This window comes from Oncorhynchus gorbuscha, linkage group LG19 (genome assembly GCF_021184085.1).
Source record: "Oncorhynchus gorbuscha isolate QuinsamMale2020 ecotype Even-year linkage group LG19, OgorEven_v1.0, whole genome shotgun sequence".
Taxonomy (NCBI): domain Eukaryota; kingdom Metazoa; phylum Chordata; class Actinopteri; order Salmoniformes; family Salmonidae; genus Oncorhynchus; species Oncorhynchus gorbuscha.
In genome coordinates, this window is record NC_060191.1 from 11,529,600 (window position 1) to 11,552,125 (window position 22,526).

The 22,526-nt window shown below is 39.0% G+C and overlaps 1 protein-coding gene across 4 annotated transcripts in view; it reads right to left on the reverse strand.

Moving 5' to 3' along the window:
* Positions 1-22,526, reverse strand: part of LOC124005477 (glutamate receptor ionotropic, kainate 2) — a 285,082-nt gene that overhangs the window by 31,245 nt on the left and 231,311 nt on the right. For all 4 annotated transcript variants that reach the window (XR_006833621.1, XR_006833620.1, XM_046314778.1 and 1 more), the window contains exon 15: positions 3,969-4,194. Coding sequence is in view for 2 of the 4 variants with exons in the window: in XM_046314778.1 (XP_046170734.1) it covers positions 3,969-4,194 (226 nt within the window). In the remaining 2 variants the exon portion in view is untranslated. The remainder of the gene's footprint in view (positions 1-3,968; positions 4,195-22,526) is intronic.

Sequence of the window (22,526 nt, forward strand, 5' to 3'; positions counted from 1 at the left end):
TGTGTTATTAAATGATAAACATGCTATAGTGTAGTGGGCTGTGTTATTAAATGATAAACATGCTATAGCGTAGTGGGCTGTGTTATTAAATGATAAACATGCTATAGCGTAGTGGGCTGTGTTATTAAATGATAAACATGCTATAGCGTAGTGGGCTGTGTTATTAAATGATAAACATGCTATAGCGTAGTGGGCTGTGTTATTAAATGATAAACATGATATAGCGTAGTGGGCTGTGTTATTAAATGATAAACATGCTATAGCGTAGTGGGCTGTGTTATTAAATGATAAACATGCTATAGCGTAGTGGGCTGTGTTATTAAATGATAAACATGCTATAGCGTAGTGGGCTGTGTTATTAAATGATAAACATGCTATAGCGTAGTGGGCTGTGTTATTAAATGATAAACATGCTATAGCGTAGTGGGCTGTGTTATTAAATGATAAACATGCTATAGCGTAGTGGGCTGTGTTATTAAATGATAAACATGATATAGTGTAGTTGGCTGTGTTATTAAATGATAAACATGCAATAGCGTAGTGGGCTGTGTTATTAAATGATAAACATGCTATAGCGTAGTGGGCTGTGTTATTAAATGATAAACATGCTATAGCGTAGTGGGCTGTGTTATTAAATGATAAACATGCTATAGCGTAGTGGGCTGTGTTATTAAATGATAAACATGATATAGTGTAGTTGGCTGTGTTATTAAATGATAAACATGCTATAGCGTAGTGGGCTGTGTTATTAAATGATAAACATGCTATAGCGTAGTGGGCTGTGTTATTAAATGATAAACATGCTATAGCGTAGTGGGCTGTGTTATTAAATGATAAACATGCTATAGCGTAGTGGGCTGTGTTATTAAATGATAAACATGATATAGTGTAGTTGGCTGTGTTATTAAATTATAAACATGATATATCATAGTAGGCTGTGTTATTAAATGATAAACATGCTATAGTGTAGTGGGCTGTGTTATTAAATGATAAACATGCTATAGCATAGTGGGCTGTGTTATTAAATGATAAACATGATATATCATAGTGGGCTGTGTTATTAAATGATAAACATGCTATAGTGTAGTGGGCTGTGTTATTAAATGATAAACATGCTATAGTGTAGTGGGCTGTGTTATTAAATGATAAACATGCTATAGTGTAGTGGGCTGTGTTATTAAATGATAAACATGATATATCATAGTGGGCTGTGTTATTAAATGATAAACATGCTATAGTGTAGTGGGCTGTGTTATTAAATGATAAACATGCTATAGCATAGTGGGCTGTGTTATTAAATGATAAACATGATATAGCGTAGCAGGCTGTGTTATGAAATGATAAACATGCTATAGCGTAGTGGGATGTGTTATTAAATGATAAACATGCTATAGCATAGTAGGCTGTGTTATTAAATGATAAACATGCTATAGCGTAGTGGGCTGTGTTATTAAATGATAAACATGCTATAGCGTAGTGGGCTGTGTTATTAAATGATAAACATGCTATAGCGTAGTGGGCTGTGTTATTAAATGATAAACATGATATAGTGTAGTTGGCTGTGTTATTAAATTATAAACATGATATATCATAGTAGGCTGTGTTATTAAATGATAAACATGCTATAGTGTAGTGGGCTGTGTTATTAAATGATAAACATGCTATAGCATAGTGGGCTGTGTTATTAAATGATAAACATGATATATCATAGTGGGCTGTGTTATTAAATGATAAACATGCTATAGTGTAGTGGGCTGTGTTATTAAATGATAAACATGCTATAGTGTAGTGGGCTGTGTTATTAAATGATAAACATGCTATAGTGTAGTGGGCTGTGTTATTAAATGATAAACATGATATATCATAGTGGGCTGTGTTATTAAATGATAAACATGCTATAGTGTAGTGGGCTGTGTTATTAAATGATAAACATGCTATAGCATAGTGGGCTGTGTTATTAAATGATAAACATGATATAGCGTAGCAGGCTGTGTTATGAAATGATAAACATGCTATAGCGTAGTGGGATGTGTTATTAAATGATAAACATGCTATAGCATAGTGGGCTGTGTTATTAAATGATAAACATGCTATAGTGTAGCAGGCTGTGTTATTAAATGATAAACATGCTATAGTGTAGCAGGCTGTGTTATGAAATGATAAACATACTATAGAGACGTGGGCTCGTGTTATTAAATGATTAACATGCTATAGTGTAGCAGGCTGTGTTATGAAATGATAAACATGCTATAGCATAGTGGGCTGTGTTATTAAATGATAAACATGCTATAGAGTAGTGGGCTGTGTTATTAAATGATAAACATGCTATAGTGTAGCAGGCTGTGTTATTAAATGATAAACATGCTATAGTGTAGCAGGCTGTGTTATTAAATGATAAACATGCTATAGCATAGTGGGCTGTGTTATTAAATGATAAACGTGCTATAGTGTAGCAGGCTGTGTTATTAAATGATAAACATGCTATAGCATAGTGGGCTGTGTTATTAAATGATAAACATACTATAGAGAAGTGGGCTCGTGTTATTAAATGATTAACATGCTATAGTGTAGCAGGCTGTGTTATGAAATGATAAACATGCTATAGCATAGTGGGCTGTGTTATTAAATGATAAACATGCTATAGTGTAGTGGGCTGTGTTATTAAATGATAAACATGCTATAGTGTAGTGGGCTGTGTTATTAAATGATAAACATGCTATAGAGTAGTGGGCTGTGTTATTAAATGATAAACATGCTATAGTGTAGCAGGCTGTGTTATTAAATGATAAACATGCTATAGTGTAGCAGGCTGTGTTATTAAATGATAAACATGCTATAGCATAGTGGGCTGTGTTATTAAATGATAAACGTGCTATAGTGTAGCAGGCTGTGTTATTAAATGATAAACATGCTATAGCATAGTAGGCTGTGTTATTAAATGATAAACATGCTATAGTGTAGCAGGCTGTGTTATTAAATGATAAACATGCTATAGTGTAGCAGGCTGTGTTATTAAATGATAAACATGCTATAGCATAGTGGGCTGTGTTATTAAATGATAAACGTGCTATAGTGTAGCAGGCTGTGTTATTAAATGATAAACATGCTATAGCATAGTAGGCTGTGTTATTAAATGATAAACATGATATAGCCTAGTGGGCTGTGTTATTAAATGATAAACATGCTATAGCATAGTGGGCTGTGTTATTAAATGATAAACATGCTATAGCATAGTGGGCTGTGTTATTAAATGATAAACGTGCTATAGTGTAGCAGGCTGTGTTATTAAATGATAAACATGCTATAGCATAGTAGGCTGTGTTATTAAATGATAAACATGATATAGCCTAGTGGGCTGTGTTATTAAATGATAAACATGCTATAGCATAGTGGGCTGTGTTATTAAATGATAAACATGCTATAGCATAGTGGGCTGTGTTATTAAATGATAAACGTGCTATAGTGTAGCAGGCTGTGTTATTAAATGATAAACATGCTATAGCATAGTAGGCTGTGTTATTAAATGATAAACATGATATAGCCTAGTGGGCTGTGTTATTAAATGATAAACATGCTATAGCATAGTGGGCTGTGTTATTAAATGATAAACATGCTATAGCATAGTGGGCTGTGTTATTAAATGATAAACATGCTATAGCATAGTGGGCTGTGTTATTAAATGATACACATGCTATAGCATAGTGGGCTGTGTTATTAAATGATAAACATGCTATAGCGTAGTGGGCTGTGTTATTAAACAGCATAATAAACCTTATCTTAGTGCAGGGTGCTATGATACTGAATGTTATTGCATAGGTCATGTCTCAGGGTTATGGATAATGTACTGTGGGTGGGAGTATGGCTCAGTCTTTTGTCCTAACTGTCGAAATAGGCGAGAATAGTTGCAGAAATTGTGCTTGAGAACGAGGTATATGTGCGTGTTGTACTATGTTGGGAGGAGGACGTACCCATGGGGGTTCCCACACCGTAGGCTTTGGAGTCGATGAGACCCCCTATCTGCGTAAGGTTGCAGTTGCGCTGGGTGACAAACTCGATGGTGGTGGACTCCATGAGGAAGGCGTAGTCCGAGGTGAGAACTCGGTGGATCCCTTCGTCAATATCTTTCACCATCACAGAGTGCCTCCGACTGCTCATAAACTCCCACATCTTGTCGTATGTGGAGATCTTGGTTTTCTACACAGCAAGGAAGAAACAGAGAGAATGATGACTGTTAGGCTATGATTCAATAATGTCATAAAAGGAGATGGAGGAGAGTCAGTCTTGATAGTGATATCCTGGTGCGTTTATTGTGCATAACAGACATTTATACAGGAGTACCGATGCACAAACAAACTCTAAATCAATCAAAACAGAATGTTTTTTTATTTGAGGTTTGTTTCAAAAGCTAGATATATCATGGTGAATTTATAAATATTTGTCAGGATTGTCTCCTATCAAATGCTGTGCCTGTGAGGTTGAACAAATTGGAATGAGCTCAGGAGGAAAGTCATTTAATCAGTGCAGATATAAAAAATATTATCATCAGTTTGTGATGCAGAAAAAGAGACCTTTCTCTAAAATATAGACTCTCCAATGACATCGTGGTTGGCAGAGAGACAAACACACACAGACAAGCAGAGAGAGGTTAAATAGAACACTCATTTAAACACCAGGCATGTTTTCATTCCTATCAAAGCCTGAAACACAATTTACATGCAATTATTTTTAAATGTCATTAGGAAAACATGTCATTTACTGTTGAGATACTTTCTTGTGTTGCTTTTCTCCCTCATTTAATCATTATCTCATACTGAGCAGACAGAGAGAGAGACAGAGAGATGTAGAGAGACACAGAGAGAGACACAGAGAGACGTAGAGAGATACAGACAAAGCAATAGAGTAGAACATGCTTATGACTGTAACCACCCTCATAAAATGGCAATCTAAAGAATATCTAATGATTACAGCTCTACAGCAATTATGAACTATACAGCAAAAGTACATATTGAACACCTCAACAGAGAGTATAAATATGCACCTATTATGTGTAGTGATATAAGTTGTTAGTAGTAGTAGTAGTAGTAGTACCAGTAGAATGATAATAGCATTAGGATTATCAATCAATTCCATTTATGTAGTTAGTTAATATCATTGTGTATCAGTAGCAGCAGTAGTATTGTCAGCAGTAGTAGTCTTTCTCCAGGTGTAAAGTCAGTAAAGACTCAAGGGGTGTGTGTGATACTCTCCCAGGGCCCAGAGATTTGAAGGCATTTTTGAAGGCATTTGAAACCTAATTAAGTCACATCGTCCAAGGTCCCACCTGCCATTATTGTGTGTAATGACTTTTTGTGGCTGGTCGATATTTTAGATCAACTGGGTGATTTGCAAAGTGCCTATCAGAATCTTTTGGAGTCACCCTTGACAAATCAGGCGATTGAGCATGCAAGCTACAGACTGCTGATAAGGCAGGGGCACTGGCTCTGAATACATGGACGGGGGAGGCAGATAACCACATAGTTAGCTAACACTAACTCACACAGGATAGTACAGAGGTGGGCTTCCCTCAGAACCACCGGCGACTACAAAAGACCGGCACTGATCACACAAAGCTAATGAGATATTTGGAACAAGACTAACAGGTATCGAAATCATTGAAGTTTGACTGGGTCACAAATAGCTGTTCAATTGGAATGTATTCAATGAGAGAGCATTTGCAGAGCGTATATTTGAAAAGATGGTATATTTATATTTGTGAGAAACTAACTTAAATAGATATGCACGACAGTTTGAAAAACAATACTTTTTATAGAATTAAATATTTGAGTTTTAAAAATAGTTTTGGACTCTCCTCTTCTTTGCCTCTCCCTCCTCAAAATGTCTGTTTTTTAAACGAGGGTTTCATCTCTTCTTATTTGACCTCTCTGTTTTCAGAATCACACATTCCTCTCGGTGGAGACGTGCGTTTCCATGTCTCCGCTGGGCGCCGGGGATGATTAGACCACTGCTCTGCCTAATCCTTTGATCATGCTGAAGTGGCTGAAGGTTAGCACCGCTACAATCTAACGTTACTCCGGGATCCAGATCTGTTCAAAAGGCTGAAATAATCATCCACTGTGCTATGCAATGCACTCCCAAACAGAATCATCATCATTGTTCCCAGAAAAACGAGTCTCTCTCTCTCTCTCTCTCTTTCCATCTCTCTCACACACAATACCTCCTCCTTTACCGTGAGAATCGAACTGAAGTGCTGAATGAGGGAACGGCACGCAGTCGAGTCTGAACCACCACTGAATTATCGGAGATGAGAAGGAGAGAACAGGCGGTAAAACCATTGTCAATCATGACAAGGCTGTGATGGTGACTGCCAATGAGGTATCTTACCATTAGTGCTTGAGTGAATAATCATTGCTAAAGTGAGGTGAATATGGGTTTCGAGTGAGATGGGTGATTTTGCAGTTCTGGTTCAGATCGGAGTTATCAGGGGGATTCTGTTGCCTATAGTACCACAAGAGGAAAAAGAAAAGGCTGGCATACTCTTCTCTTTGTTTTGGAGAATGACAGAGTAAAGAAAAGACTCAGAGAACTAAGTTCCAAACTAAACACTAACTTCCCATTTGTTAATGAAAAGTTAACTTAAGTTCCACAGAAAACCTTGCTACACCTAATCAGACAGGTATATCATATAAAACATTGGAACATACCTACAAATAAACAGCTAATTTGTCACGCCTTGGTCATAGTATTTTGTGTTTTCGTTATATATTTGGTCAGGCCAGGGTGTGACATGGGTTTAAAATGTTGTGTTTCGTATTGGGGTTTTGTAGGCATTGGGATTGCGGCTGAGTAGGGGTGTAAGCATAGGTTTGGCTGCCTGAGACGGTTCTCAATCAGAGTCAGGTGATTCTCGTTGTCTCTGATTGGGAACCATATTTAGGTAGCCGGGGTTTCACTGTGATTTTGTGGGTGATTGTTCCTGTCTCTGTGTAGTTGTTCACCAGACAGGCTGTATTAGGTTCACGTGCCGTTTGTTGTTTTTTGTTTATTTCTAAGTTATTTCATGTATCGCTTTTCTTTATTAAAGAACATGAGTAACCACCACGCGGCATTTTGGTCCGACTCTCCTTCAACAGACGAACGCCGTTACATAATTGCTCTCCGTTCAAAACTCCAAAAAGTCCCGCTAGGAGTCGTCTTGGTCAGCAAGGTATAAAACGTATCAATCATGCAGTAGAAAACAAGAACTGTGATGCCCCAATTTCGGGCCAACATCTGCTGAGTCATCACAACAACAATTCACACCAAAAGTGGGCATTGGGGACTAAGAAAACAAAACTACAAAGTAATCATAATTATCCCAATGCTCTAACATGAAACACAACAATGTACATTCATCCCTGCATTATGCCATATCAGTAACCCTTTACTGGACACCCATCATCATAACACGTCATGACACGGTCTTAACCATGGCATAATGTGTCATAACAGCTGACATAACTTGTCATAACCTGCCATAATATGGTCATAACACTGTCATGACCCATATATTTAGACCTGTTTGTGCCATGTACTGTGTTGTTTTATGACTGGTTATGGCATCCACATAAGAGTGTCAAAACCCACAAACCTACCACAGTAATTATTTGTCAACAGTATGTTTATGTTATATAACATTTACTGAAATGTACCATTGTAGTTAAATTATCATTGTAATTGTAACACATTGATGTCAGACATGCACCCATCCGTCTTTATATAATTCAGAGAAAATAAAAACTTTTCTGAACCCCCACCCGCCCCACTTTCCATCACTGACTTTGCTGATAACTACTTTATTGAGGAGAAGTGTACTTACTATGCCTGTAATATGTGGTTGTCCCCCCTAGCTATCTTAAGATGAATGCACTAACTGAAAGTCGCTCTGGATAAGAGCATCTGCTAAATTACTAAAATGTTAAATGCACCCCATTGGTCTATTGCTGATGACTAGGATGAATGCAGGAGCAAATTTTAAGAGCAGGACAAAACAACTTCTTTTTGACTGAAGACTGACATAAAGACAGGCAAGGACGTGATAGGCCTATCTGGTTTATATGATTATGATGGTCATAATGCTTCATGTCATAAAGTGTAGTGTCTTAGTCCATGTAAAATGACACAGGATGGTCATAATGCTTCATGACAGAGTCATAAAGTGTAGTGTCTTAGTCCATGTAAAATGACACAGGATGGTCATAATGCTTCATGACAGAGTCATAAAGTGTAGTGTCTCAGTCCATGTAAAGTGACACAGGATGGTCATAATGCTTCTTGACAGAGTCATAAAGTGTATTGTCTTAGTCCATGTAAAGTGACACATGATGGTCATAATGCTTCATGACAGAGTCATAAAGTGTAGTGTCTTCGTCCATGTAAAGTGACACAGGATGGTCATAATGCTTCTTGACAGAGTCATAAAGTGTAGTGTCTTAGTCCATGTAAAGTGACACAGGATGGTCATAATGCTTCATGACAGAGTCTTACAGTGTATTGTCTTAGTCCTTGTAAAGCGACACAGGATGGTCATAATGCTTCATGACAGAGTCATAAAGTGTAGTGTCTCAGTCCATGTAAAGTGACACAGGATGGTCATAATGCTTCATGACAGTCATAAAGTGTATTGTCTTAGTCCATGTAAAGTGACACAGGATGGTCATAATGCTTCATGACAGAGTCATAAAGTGTAGTGTCTTAGTCCATGTAAAGTGACACAGGATGGTCATAATGCTTCATGACAGAGTCATAAAGTGTAGTGTCTTAGTCCATGTAAAGTGACACAGGATGGTCATAATGCTTCTTGACAGAGTCATAAAGTGTAGTGTCTTAGTCCATGTAAAGTGACACAGGATGGTCATAATGCTTCTTGACAGAGTCATAAAGTGTAGTGTCTTAGTCCATGTAAAGTGACACAGGATGGTCATAATGCTTCATGACAGAGTCATAAAGTGTAGTGTCTTAGTCCATGTAAAGTGACACAGGATGGTCATAATGCTTCTTGACAGAGTCATAAAGTGTAGTGTCTCAGTCCATGTAAAGTGACACAGGATGGTCATAATGCTTCTTGACAGAGTCATAAAGTGTAGTGTCTCAGTCCATGTAAAGTGACACAGGATGGTCATAATGCTTCATGACAGAGTCATAAAGTGTATTGTCTTAGTCCTTGTAAAGTGACACTGGATGGTCATAATGCTTCTTGACAGTCATAAAGTGTAGTGTCTTAGTCCATGTAAAGTGACACAGGATGGTCATAATGCTTCATGACAGAGTCATAAAGTGTAGTGTCTTAGTCCATGTAAAGTGACACAGGATGGTCATAATGCTTCTTGACAGAGTCATAAAGTGTAGTGTCTTAGTCCATGTAAAGTGACACAGGATGGTCATAATGCTTCTTGACAGAGTCATAAAGTGTAGTGTCTTAGTCCATGTAAAGTGACACAGGATGGTCATAATGCTTCTTGACAGAGTCATAAAGTGTATTGTCTTAGTCCTTGTAAAGTGACACAGGATGGTCATAATGCTTCTTGACAGTCATAAAGTGTAGTGTCTTAGTCCATGTAAAGTGACACAGGATGGTCATAATGCTTCATGACAGAGTCATAAAGTGTAGTGTCTTAGTCCATGTAAAGTGACACAGGGTGGTCATAATGCTTCTTGACAGAGTCATAAAGTGTAGTGTCTCAGTCCATGTAAAGTGACACAGGATGGTCATAATGCTTCTTGACAGTCATAAAGTGTAGTGTCTTAGTCCATGTAAAGTGACACAGGATGGTCATAATGCTTCTTGACAGAGTCATAAAGTGTAGTGTCTTAGTCCATGTAAAGTGACACAGGATGGTCATAATGCTTCATGACAGTGTCATAAAGTGTAGTGTCTTAGTCCATGTAAAGTGACACAGGATGGTCATAATGCTTCTTGACAGTGTCATAAAGTGTTTTTTCTTCAAGTTATTTAAAATATGATGGAAAACAAACGTGACTCTAATGAATTCCTTACAACAACAACAAAGGATTGAATTAAGAGACACATTTTCAAACATAGTTTTTTTAATTGCACGTGTATAGATTTACAGTATGTGCCATTGCAGGCTTGTGGCCCCACTACAAATGAGCACAAAGGGGACTTGGCAAGGTTGTGCATTTTCACTGCTTGGATTGTTTACCATGTTTCGGGTCAAATCTCTGAATCGATTTGCATGTGTCAAATGGCCTCATTAGATGAAGTGGATGTTAATGCCTCTGTGGAAGCCCTTCCTCTAATAAATCTATTATTTCTACATTGTGATGCTAATAGCTGTTAGCCCTGGTCCACAAGGGCAATACAGAGAGTACCAAGTCAGAACCTCTAATCAGCCAAGCACCTTCAGGTCCCTTTCACCAGAGGTGAATTCCCAATCTCACAACCTCAAAACCAGCTACCAAGCCATTTCAGGCAATCAATCAAGTTAGAGTCGCTTGTCTAACTAACTTAGCTGGGATGCCTGCTGGCATGATTGCTAGACTTTAGAAAAGCCTCAATTTTTTAAATTCTCAAAGAATCAATGTGCAGCATTCATTAAAATGACAATTGAACAGGTAAAGAGGTATGCTTTAACCTATGCAGAAAAATAGACTTAGACATATCATTAGGTATAATGATTATGGCTCTAGACTGCAGGAAAAAGCTATTCTCCGACAATTTTCACTCAACCAGGTGAAATCTGTGTACAACCTCCCTCCATGCTCAGGTACTTTGTGCCCCCTCCAAACAAATGGGTGCATCACGCCCCTGCCTCTCACCTCAGACCCACTCAAGGAGAAAATGTGAGTCACTGCCTGCTTGTCCACAGTCTAATCCAGAATCATGTGACTTGGTCAATAATAACAATTAAGAATAATATGTCTCTTGGCTTTATGAGGTGGTGTTCTTCTCTTCCATGTGCTATTTATCAGCAGTGAACTTGATGTAAACTGTTTTATATAGGTAGTGTACTGCAAAGCTGGAAGTGAATATGTGTGAGTGCGAGTATAAATGAGCATGTGCACGCTTGTGTGTATGTGCGCACGTGTGCCTGCGTGTGTGTGCTCATGTCTGTGTGTGCGTGTGTGTGTGTGTGTGAGTGCACGTCTGCGTGTACATGTACGTGTCTTACACGTGGCCTTGAGCGAGAGAGGCCTTTCTCGGGGCGGTTGAGTGATGGCCCTATAAGAAGCAGGTGGATGGACTGAGATGCATCCTCTCCCTGGGGTCTCCCTCCCAACACAGACCACCAGCAAACTCTCTATTGTTAGGCTTGTCAACAAGTATTGCTCTGCAAAGTGTTTTGCATATTTTTCAAAGAGCCTGTAATCAAAGGCATGGATATAGTGGAAGAAAACAGCTTTCAGCTCCGTTAAAACAAACAACACTTATCATCTGCGTAGACGACTTTTGACAGATATTCTTTTACGATACATTGTTGACACTGAACGGTAGAGCTCATAAAGACAAAACACAAAAACATTTCCCAAGTTCAGGAAACACGCTCACCAGCTGCTAAGGAAGGGGATTGTGTTGGGAGTAATATAATACAGGTTTATGATATCATGTTATGTAGGTTTATGTTCTAAGATTAATGGTACATCAGTCACAAAAACAATGACAATGTCCTTTTATTCACGAATGAAAACTTTTATGGATACTGACTGGAAGCAGAACTACTCGGCTTTAATTAGTGTCTTGATTGAATCAGATGCCAATCTCCTGTTTCACCAACTAACTGATCCAGAGGGATCACTGTAAAAACAATAGGAGAGTAAGGTGAGGATCACTATAGGAGAGAATGATCAGGATCACTGTCTATACCATAGGAGAGAATGATCAGGATCACTGTCTATACCATAGGAGAGAATGATCAGGATCACTGTCTATACTATAGGAGAGAATGATCAGGATCACTGTCTATACTATAGGAGAGAATGATCAGGATCACTGTCTATACCATAGGAGAGAATGATCAGGATCACTGTCTATACTATAGGAGAGAATGATCAGGATCACTGTCAATACCATAGGAGAGAATGATCAGGATCACTGTCTATACCATAGGAGAGAATGATCAGGATCACTGTCTATACTATAGGAGAGAATGATCAGGATCACTGTCTATACTATAGGAGAGAATGATCAGGATCACTGTCTATACCATAGGAGAGCATGGTCAGGATCACTGTCTATACTATAGGAGAGAATGATCAGAATCACTGTCTATACTATAGGAGAGAATGTTCAGGATCACTGTCTATACTATAGGAGGGTATGGTCAGGATCACTGTCTATACTATAGGAGAGTAAGGTGAGGATCACTGTCTACACTACAGGAGAGTATAGTCAGGATCACTGTCTATAATATATTAGGAGGATGGTCAGGATCACTGTCTATGCTATAGGAGGGGATGGTGATGATCACTGTCTTTACTATAGGAGAGCATGGTCAGGGTCTGAGTCTATACTATAGGAGAGAATGTTCAGGATCACTGTCTATACTATAGGAGAGAATGTTCAGGATCACTGTCTATACTATAGGAGAGAATGTTCAGGATCACTGTCTGTAGTATAGGAGAGAATGTTCAGGATCACTGTCTATACCATAGGAGAGAATGTTCAGGATCACTGTCTATAGTATAGGAGAGCATGGTCAGGGTCACTGTCTATACTATAGGAGAATATGGTCAGGATAATAGTCATAACAATATTAGAGCATGGTCAGGGTCACTGTCTATACTATAGGAGAGCATTGTCAGGATCACTGTCTATACTATAGGAGAATATGGTCAGGATAATAGTCATAACAATATTAGAGCATGGTCAGGGTCACTGTCTATACTATAGGAGAGCATTGTCAGGATCCCTGTCTATACTATAGGAGAATATGGTCAGGATAATAGTCATTACAATATTAGAGCATGGTCAGGGTCACTGTCTATACTATAGGAGAGCATTGTCAGGATTACTGTCTATACTATAGGAGAATATGGTCAGGATAATAGTCATTACAATATTAGAGCATGGTCAGGGTCACTGTCTATACTATTGGAGAATATGGTCAGGATAATAGTCATTACAATATTAGAGCATGGTCAGGGTCACTGTCTATACTATAGGATAATATGGTGAGGATCACTGTCTATACTATAGGAGAGCATTGTCAGGATCACTGTCTATACTATAGGAGAGTATGGTCAGGATCACTGTCTAAACTATAGGAGAATATGGTGAGGATCATAGTCATTACAATATTAGAGCATGGTCAGGGTCACTGTCTATACTATAGGAGAGATGGTTCAGGATCACTGTCTATACCATAGGAGAGCATGGTCAGGATCACTGTCTATACTATAGGAGAATATGGTCAGGATAATAGTCATTACAATATTAGAGCATGGTCAGGGTCACTGTCTATACTATTGGAGAATATGGTCAGGATAATAGTCATTACAATATTAGAGCATGGTGAGGGTCACTGTCAATACTATAGGATAATATGGTTAGGATCACTGTCTATACTATAGGAGAGCATTGTCAGGATCACTGTCTATACTATAGGAGAATATGGTGAGGATCATAGTCATTACAATATTAGAGCATGGTCAGGGTCACTGTCTATACTATAGGAGAGATGGTTCAGGATCACTGTCTATACTATAGGAGAGTATGGTCAGGATAATAGTCATTACAATATTAGAGCATGTTCAGGGTCACTGTCTATACTATAGGAGAGCATTGTCAGGATCACTGTCTATACTATAGGAGAGTATGGTCAGGATAATAGTCATTACAATATTAGAGCATGTTCAGGGTCACTGTCTATACTATAGGAGAATATGGTGAGGATCATAGTCATTACAATATTAGAGCATGGTCAGGGTCACTGTCTATACTATAGGAGAGATGGTTCAGGATCACTGTCTATACTATAGGAGAGAATGTTCAGGATCACTGTCTATACTATAGGAGGGTATGGTCAGGATCACTGTCTATACTATAGGAGCGTAAGTTGAGGATCACTGTCTACACTACAGGAGAGTATAGTCAGGATCACTGTCTATAATATATTAGGAGGATGGTCAGGATCACTGTCTATGCAATAGGAGGGGATGGTGATGATCACTGTTTTTACTATAGGAGAGCATGGTCAGGGTCTGAGTCTATACTATAGGAGAGCATGGTGAGGATCACTGTCTATACTATAGGAGAGTATGTTCAGGATCACTGTCTATACCACAGGAGAGAATGTTCAGGATCACTGTCTATAGTATAGGAAAGCATGGTCAGGGTCACTGTCTATACTATAGGAGAGAATGTTCAGGATCACTGTCTTTACTATAGGAGAGAATGTTCAGGATCACTGTCTATAGTATAGGAGAGCATGGTCAGGGTCACTGTCTATACTATAGGAGAGAATGTTCAGGATCACTGTCTTTACTATAGGAGAGAATGTTCAGGATCACTGTCTATAGTATAGGAGAGCATGGTCAGGGTCACTGTCTATACTATAGGAGAGAATGTTCAGGATCACTGTCTATAGTATAGGAAAGCATGGTCAGGGTCACTGTCTATACTATAGGAGAGAATGTTCAGGATCACTGTCTTTACTATAGAAGAGAATGTTCAGGATCACTGTCTATAGTATAGGAGAGCATGGTCAGGGTCACTGTCTATACTATAGGAGAGAATGTTCAGGATCACTGTCTTTACTATAGGAGAGAATGTTCAGGATCACAGTCTATAGTATAGGAGAGCATGGTCAGGGTCACTGTCTATACTATAGGAGGGAATGTTCAGGATCACTGTCTATACCATAGGAAAGAATGTTCAGGATCACTGTCTATACTATAGGAGAGAATGTTCAGGATCACTGTCTATACTATAGGAGAGTAAGGTGAGGATCACTGTCTACACTACAGGAGAGTATAGTCAGGATCACTGTCTATAATATATTAGGAGGATGGTCAGGATCACTGTCTATAATATATTAGGAGAATGGTCAGGATCACTGACTATGCTATAGGAGGGGATGGTGATGATCACTGTCTTTACTATAGGAGAGCATGGTCAGGATCAGAGTCTATACTATAGGAGAGCATGGTGAGGATCACTGTCTATACTATAGGAGAGTATGTTCAGGATCACTGTCTATACCATAGGAGAGAATGTTCAGGATCACTGTCTATACTATAGGAGAGAATGTTCAGGATCACTGTCTATAGTATAGGAGAGAATGTTCAGGATCACTGTCTATACCATAGGAGAGAATGTTCAGGATCACTGTCTATAGTATAGGAGAGCATGGTCAGGGTCACTGTCTATACTATAGGAGAATATGGTCAGGATAATAGTCATAACAATATTAGAGCATGGTCAGGGTCACTGTCTATACTATAGGAGAGCATTGTCAGGATCACTGTCTATACTATAGGAGAATATGGTCAGGATAATAGTCATAACAATATTAGAGCATGGTCAGGGTCACTGTCTATACTATAGGAGAGCATTGTCAGGATCACTGTCTATACTATAGGAGAATATGGTCAGGATAATAGTCATAACAATATTAGAGCATGGTCAGGGTCACTGTCTATACTATAGGAGAGCATTGTCAGGATCACTGTCTATACTATAGGAGAGAATGTTCAGGATCACTGTCTATAGTATAGGAGAGAATGTTCAGGATCACTGTCTATACCATAGGAGATAATGTTCAGGATCACTGTCTATAGTATAGGAGAGCATGGTCAGGGTCACTGTCTATACTATAGGAGAATATGGTCAGGATAATAGTCATAACAATATTAGAGCATGGTCAGGGTCACTGTCTATACTATAGGAGAGCATTGTCAGGATCACTGTCTATACTATAGGAGAATATGGTCAGGATAATAGTCATAACAATATTAGAGCATGGTCAGGGTCACTGTCTATACTATAGGAGAGCATTGTCAGGATCACTGTCTATACTATAGGAGAATATGGTCAGGATAATAGTCATTACAACATTAGAGCATGGTCAGGGTCACTGTCTATACTATTGGAGAATATGGTCAGGATAATAGTCATTACAATATTAGAGCATGGTCAGGGTCACTGTCTATACTATAGGATAATATGGTGAGGATCACTGTCTATACTATAGGAGAGTATGGTGAGGATCATAGTCATTACAATATTAGAGCATGGTCAGGGTCACTGTCTATACTATAGGAGAGCATGGTGAGGATCACTGTCTATACTATAGGAGAGTATGTTCAGGATCACTGTCTATACCATAGGAGAGAATGTTCAGGATCACTGTCTATACTATAGGAGAGAATGTTCAGGATCACTGTCTATACTATAGGAGAGCATGGTCAGGATCAGAGTCTATACTATAGGAGAGCATGGTGAGGATCACTGTCTATACTATAGGAGAGTATGTTCAGGATCACTGTCTATACCATAGGAGAGAATGTTCAGGATCACTGTCTATACTATAGGAGAGAATGTTCAGGATCACTGTCTATACCACAGGAGAGAATGTTCAGGATCACTCTATAGTATAGGAAAGCATGGTCAGGGTCACTGTCTATACTATAGGAGAGAATGTTCAGGATCACTGTCTTTACTATAGGAGAGAATGTTCAGGATCACTGTCTATACCATAGGAGAGAATGATCAGGATCACCATCTATAGTATAGGAGAGTATGTTCAGGATCACTGTCTATACTATAGGAGAGAATGTTCAGGATCACTGTCTATACTATAGGAGAGAATGTTCAGGATCACTGTCTATACTATAGGAGAATATGGTCAGGATCACTGTCTATAGCATATTAGAGCATGGTCAGGGTCACTGTCTATACTATAGGAGAGAATGTTCAGGATCACTGTCTATACCATAGGAGAGAATGTTCAGGATCACTGTCTATACCATAGGAGAGAATGTTAAGGATCACTGTCTATACCATAGGAGAGAATGTTCAGGATCACTGTCTATACCATAGGAGAGAATGTTCAGGATCACTTTCTATACTATAGGAGAGAATGTTCAGGATCACTGTCTATACCACAGGAGAGAATGTTCAGGATCACTCTATAGTATAGGAAAGCATGGTCAGGGTCACTGTCTATACTATAGGAGAGAATGTTCAGGATCACTGTCTTTACTATAGGAGAGAATGTTCAGGATCACTGTCTATACCATAGGAGAGAATGATCAGGACACCGTCTATAGTATAGGAGAGTATGTTCAGGATCACTGTCTATACTATAGGAGAGAATGTTCAGGATCACTGTCTATACTATAGGAGAGAATGTTCAGGATCACTGTCTATACTATAGGAGAATATGGTCAGGATAATAGTCATTACAATATTAGAGCATGGTCAGGGTCACTGTCTATACTATTGGAGAATATGGTCAGGATAATAGTCATTACAATATTAGAGCATGGTCAGGGTCACTGTCTATACTATAGGATAATATGGTTAGGATCACTGTCTATACCATAGGAGAGAATGTTCAGGATCACTGTCTATACCATAGGAGAGAATGTTCAGGATCACTTTCTATACTATAGGAGCGTATGGTCAGGATCACTGTCTATACTATAGGAGAGTATGTTCAGGATCACTGTCTATACCATAGGAGAGAATGTTCAGGATCACTGTCTATACCATAGGAGAGAATGTTCAGGATCACTTTCTATACTATAGGAGCGTATGGTCAGGATCACTGTCTATACCATAGGAGAGAATGTTCAGGATCACTGTCTATACCATAGGAGAGAATGTTCAGGATCACTTTCTATACTATAGGAGCGTATGGTCAGGGTCACTGTCTATACTATAGGAGAGAATGTTCAGGATAAATATCAATACTACAGGAGAGCATGGTCAAGATCACTGTCTATACTATAGGAGAGTAAGGTGAGGATCACTGTCTATACTATATTAGAGTATGGTCAGGATCACTGTCTATACTATATCAGAGTATGGTCAGGATCACTGTCTATACTATATCAGAGTATGGTCAGGATCACTGTCTATACTATATTAGAGTATGGTCAGGATCACTGTCTATACTATAGGAGAGCATGGTCAGGATACATGTCAATACTACAGGACAGTATGGTCAGGATCACTGTCTATACTATAGGAGAGTATGGTCAGGATCACTGTCTATACTATAGGAGAGTATGGTCAGGATAAATGTCAATCCTACAGGAGAGTATGGTCAGGATAAATGTCAATACTACAGGAGAGTATGGTCAGGATCACTGTCTATACTATAGGAGAGTATGGTCAGGATCACTGTCTATACTATAGGAGAGTATTGTCAGGATCACTGTCTATACTATAGGAGAGTAAGGTGAGGATCACTGTCTACACTACAGGAGAGTATAGTCAGGATCACTGTCTATAATATATTAGGAGGATGGTCAGGATCACTGTCTATGCTATAGGAGGGGATGGTGATGATCACTGTCTTTACTATAGGAGAGCATGGTCAGGGTCTGAGTCTATACTATAGGAGAGAATGTTCAGGATCACTGTCTATACTATAGGAGAGAATGTTCAGAATCACTGTCTATACTATAGGAGAGAATGTTCAGGATCACTGTCTATAGTATAGGAGAGAATGTTCAGGATCACTGTCTATACCATAGGAGAGAATGTTCAGGATCACTGTCTATAGTATAGGAGAGCATGGTCAGGGTCACTGTCTATACTATAGGAGAATATGGTCAGGATAATAGTCATAACAATATTAGAGCATGGTCAGGGTCACTGTCTATACTATAGGAGAGCATTGTCAGGATCACTGTCTATACTATAGGAGAATATGGTCAGGATAATAGTCATAACAATATTAGAGCATGGTCAGGGTCACTGTCTATACTATAGGAGAGCATTTTCAGGATCACTGTCTATACTATAGGAGAGAATGTTCAGGATCACTGTCTATACTATAGGAGAGAATGTTCAGGATCACTGTCTATACTATAGGAGAGAATGTTCAGAATCACTGTCTATACTATAGGAGAGAATGTTCAGGATCACTGTCTATAGTATAGGAGAGAATGTTCAGGATCACTGTCTATACCATAGGAGAGAATGTTCAGGATCCCTGTCTATAGTATAGGAGAGCATGATCAGGGTCACTGTCTATACTATAGGAGAGAATGTTCAGGATCACTGTCTATAGTATAGGAGAGCATGGTCAGGGTCACTGTCTATACTATAGGAGAGAATGTTCAGGATCACTGTCTATACCATAGGAGAGAATGTTCAGGATCACTGTCTATACCATAGGAGAGAATGTTAAGGATCACTGTCTATACCATAGGAGAGAATGTTCAGGATCACTGTCTATACCATAGGAGAGAATGTTCAGGATCACTTTCTATACTATAGGAGAGAATGTTCAGGATCACTGTCTATACCACAGGAGAGAATGTTCAGGATCACTCTATAGTATAGGAAAGCATGGTCAGGGTCACTGTCTATACTATAGGAGAGAATGTTCAGGATCACTGTCTTTACTATAGGAGAGAATGTTCAGGATCACTGTCTATACCATAGGAGAGAATGATCAGGATCACCGTCTATAGTATAGGAGAGTATGTTCAGGATCACTGTCTATACTATAGGAGAGAATGTTCAGGATCACTGTCTATACTATAGGAGAGAATGTTCAGGATCACTGTCTATACTATAGGAGAATATGGTCAGGATAATAGTCATTACAATATTAGAGCATGGTCAGGGTCACTGTCTATACTATTGGAGAATATGGTCAGGATAATAGTCATTACAATATTAGAGCATGGTCAGGGTCACTGTCTATACTATAGGATAATATGGTTAGGATCACTGTCTATACCATAGGAGAGAATGTTCAGGATCACTGTCTATACCATAGGAGAGAATGTTCAGGATCACTTTCTATACTATAGGAGCGTATGGTCAGGATCACTGTCTATACTATAGGAGAGTATGTTCAGGATCACTGTCTATACCATAGGAGAGAATGTTCAGGATCACTGTCTATACCATAGGAGAGAATGTTCAGGATCACTTTCTATACTATAGGAGCGTATGGTCAGGATCACTGTCTATACCATAGGAGAGAATGTTCAGGATCACTGTCTATACCATAGGAGAGAATGTTCAGGATCACTTTCTATACTATAGGAGCGTATGGTCAGGGTCACTGTCTATACTATAGGAGAGAATGTTCAGGATAAATATCAATACTACAGGAGAGCATGGTCAAGATCACTGTCTATACTATAGGAGAGTAAGGTGAGGATCACTGTCTATACTATATTAGAGTATGGTCAGGATCACTGTCTATACTATATCAGAGTATGGTCAGGATCACTGTCTATACTATATCAGAGTATGGTCAGGATCACTGTCTATACTATATTAGAGTATGGTCAGGATCACTGTCTATACTATAGGAGAGCATGGTCAGGATACATGTCAATACTACAGGACAGTATGGTCAGGATCACTGTCTATACTATAGGAGAGTATGGTCAGGATCACTGTCTATACTATAGGAGAGTATGGTCAGGATAAATGTCAATCCTACAGGAGAGTATGGTCAGGATAAATGTCAATACTACAGGAGAGTATGGTCAGGATCACTGTCTATACTATAGGAGAGTATGGTCAGGATCACTGTCTATACTATAGGAGAGTATTGTCAGGATCACTGTCTATACTATAGGAGAGTAAGGTGAGGATCACTGTCTACACTACAGGAGAGTATAGTCAGGATCACTGTCTATAATATATTAGGAGGATGGTCAGGATCACTGTCTATGCTATAGGAGGGGATGGTGATGATCACTGTCTTTACTATAGGAGAGCATGGTCAGGGTCTGAGTCTATACTATAGGAGAGAATGTTCAGGATCACTGTCTATACTATAGGAGAGAATGTTCAGAATCACTGTCTATACTATAGGAGAGAATGTTCAGGATCACTGTCTATAGTATAGGAGAGAATGTTCAGGATCACTGTCTATACCATAGGAGAGAATGTTCAGGATCACTGTCTATAGTATAGGAGAGCATGGTCAGGGTCACTGTCTATACTATAGGAGAATATGGTCAGGATAATAGTCATAACAATATTAGAGCATGGTCAGGGTCACTGTCTATACTATAGGAGAGCATTGTCAGGATCACTGTCTATACTATAGGAGAATATGGTCAGGATAATAGTCATAACAATATTAGAGCATGGTCAGGGTCACTGTCTATACTATAGGAGAGCATTTTCAGGATCACTGTCTATACTATAGGAGAGAATGTTCAGGATCACTGTCTATACTATAGGAGAGAATGTTCAGGATCACTGTCTATACTATAGGAGAGAATGTTCAGAATCACTGTCTATACTATAGGAGAGAATGTTCAGGATCACTGTCTATAGTATAGGAGAGAATGTTCAGGATCACTGTCTATACCATAGGAGAGAATGTTCAGGATCCCTGTCTATAGTATAGGAGAGCATGATCAGGGTCACTGTCTATACTATAGGAGAGAATGTTCAGGATCACTGTCTATAGTATAGGAGAGCATGGTCAGGGTCACTGTCTATACTATAGGAGAGAATGTTCAGGATCACTGTCTTTACTATAGGAGAGAATGTTCAGGATCACTGTCTATAGTATAGGAGAGCATGGTCAGGGTCACTGTCTATACTATAGGAGAGAATGTTCAGGATCACTGTCTTTACTATAGGAGAGAATGTTCAGGATCACTGTCTATAGTATAGGAGAGCATGGTCAGGGTCACTGTCTATACTATAGGAGAGCATGGTCAGGGTCACTGTCTATACTATAGGAGAGCATTGTCAGGATCACTGTCTATACTATAGGAGAATATGGTCAGGATAATAGTCATTACAATATTAGAGCATGGTCAGGGTCACTGTCTATACTATAGGAGAGATGGTTCAGGATCACTGTCTATAATATAGGAGAGAATGTTCAGGATCACTGTCTATACTATAGGAGGGTATGGTCAGGATCACTGTCTATACTATAGGAGCGTAAGTTGAGGATCACTGTCTACACTACAGGAGAGTATAGTCAGGATCACTGTCTATAATATATTAGGAGGATGGTCAGGATCACTGTCTATGCAATAGGAGGGGATGGTGATGATCACTGTTTTTACTATAGGAGAGCATGGTCAGGGTCTGAGTCTATACTATAGGAGAGCATGGTGAGGATCACTGTCTATACTATAGGAGAGTATGTTCAGGATCACTGTCTATACCACAGGAGAGAATGTTCAGGATCACTGTCTATAGTATAGGAAAGCATGGTCAGGGTCACTGTCTATACTATAGGAGAGAATGTTCAGGATCACTGTCTTTACTATAGGAGAGAATGTTCAGGATCACTGTCTATAGTATAGGAGAGCATGGTCAGGGTCACTGTCTATACTATAGGAGAGAATGTTCAGGATCA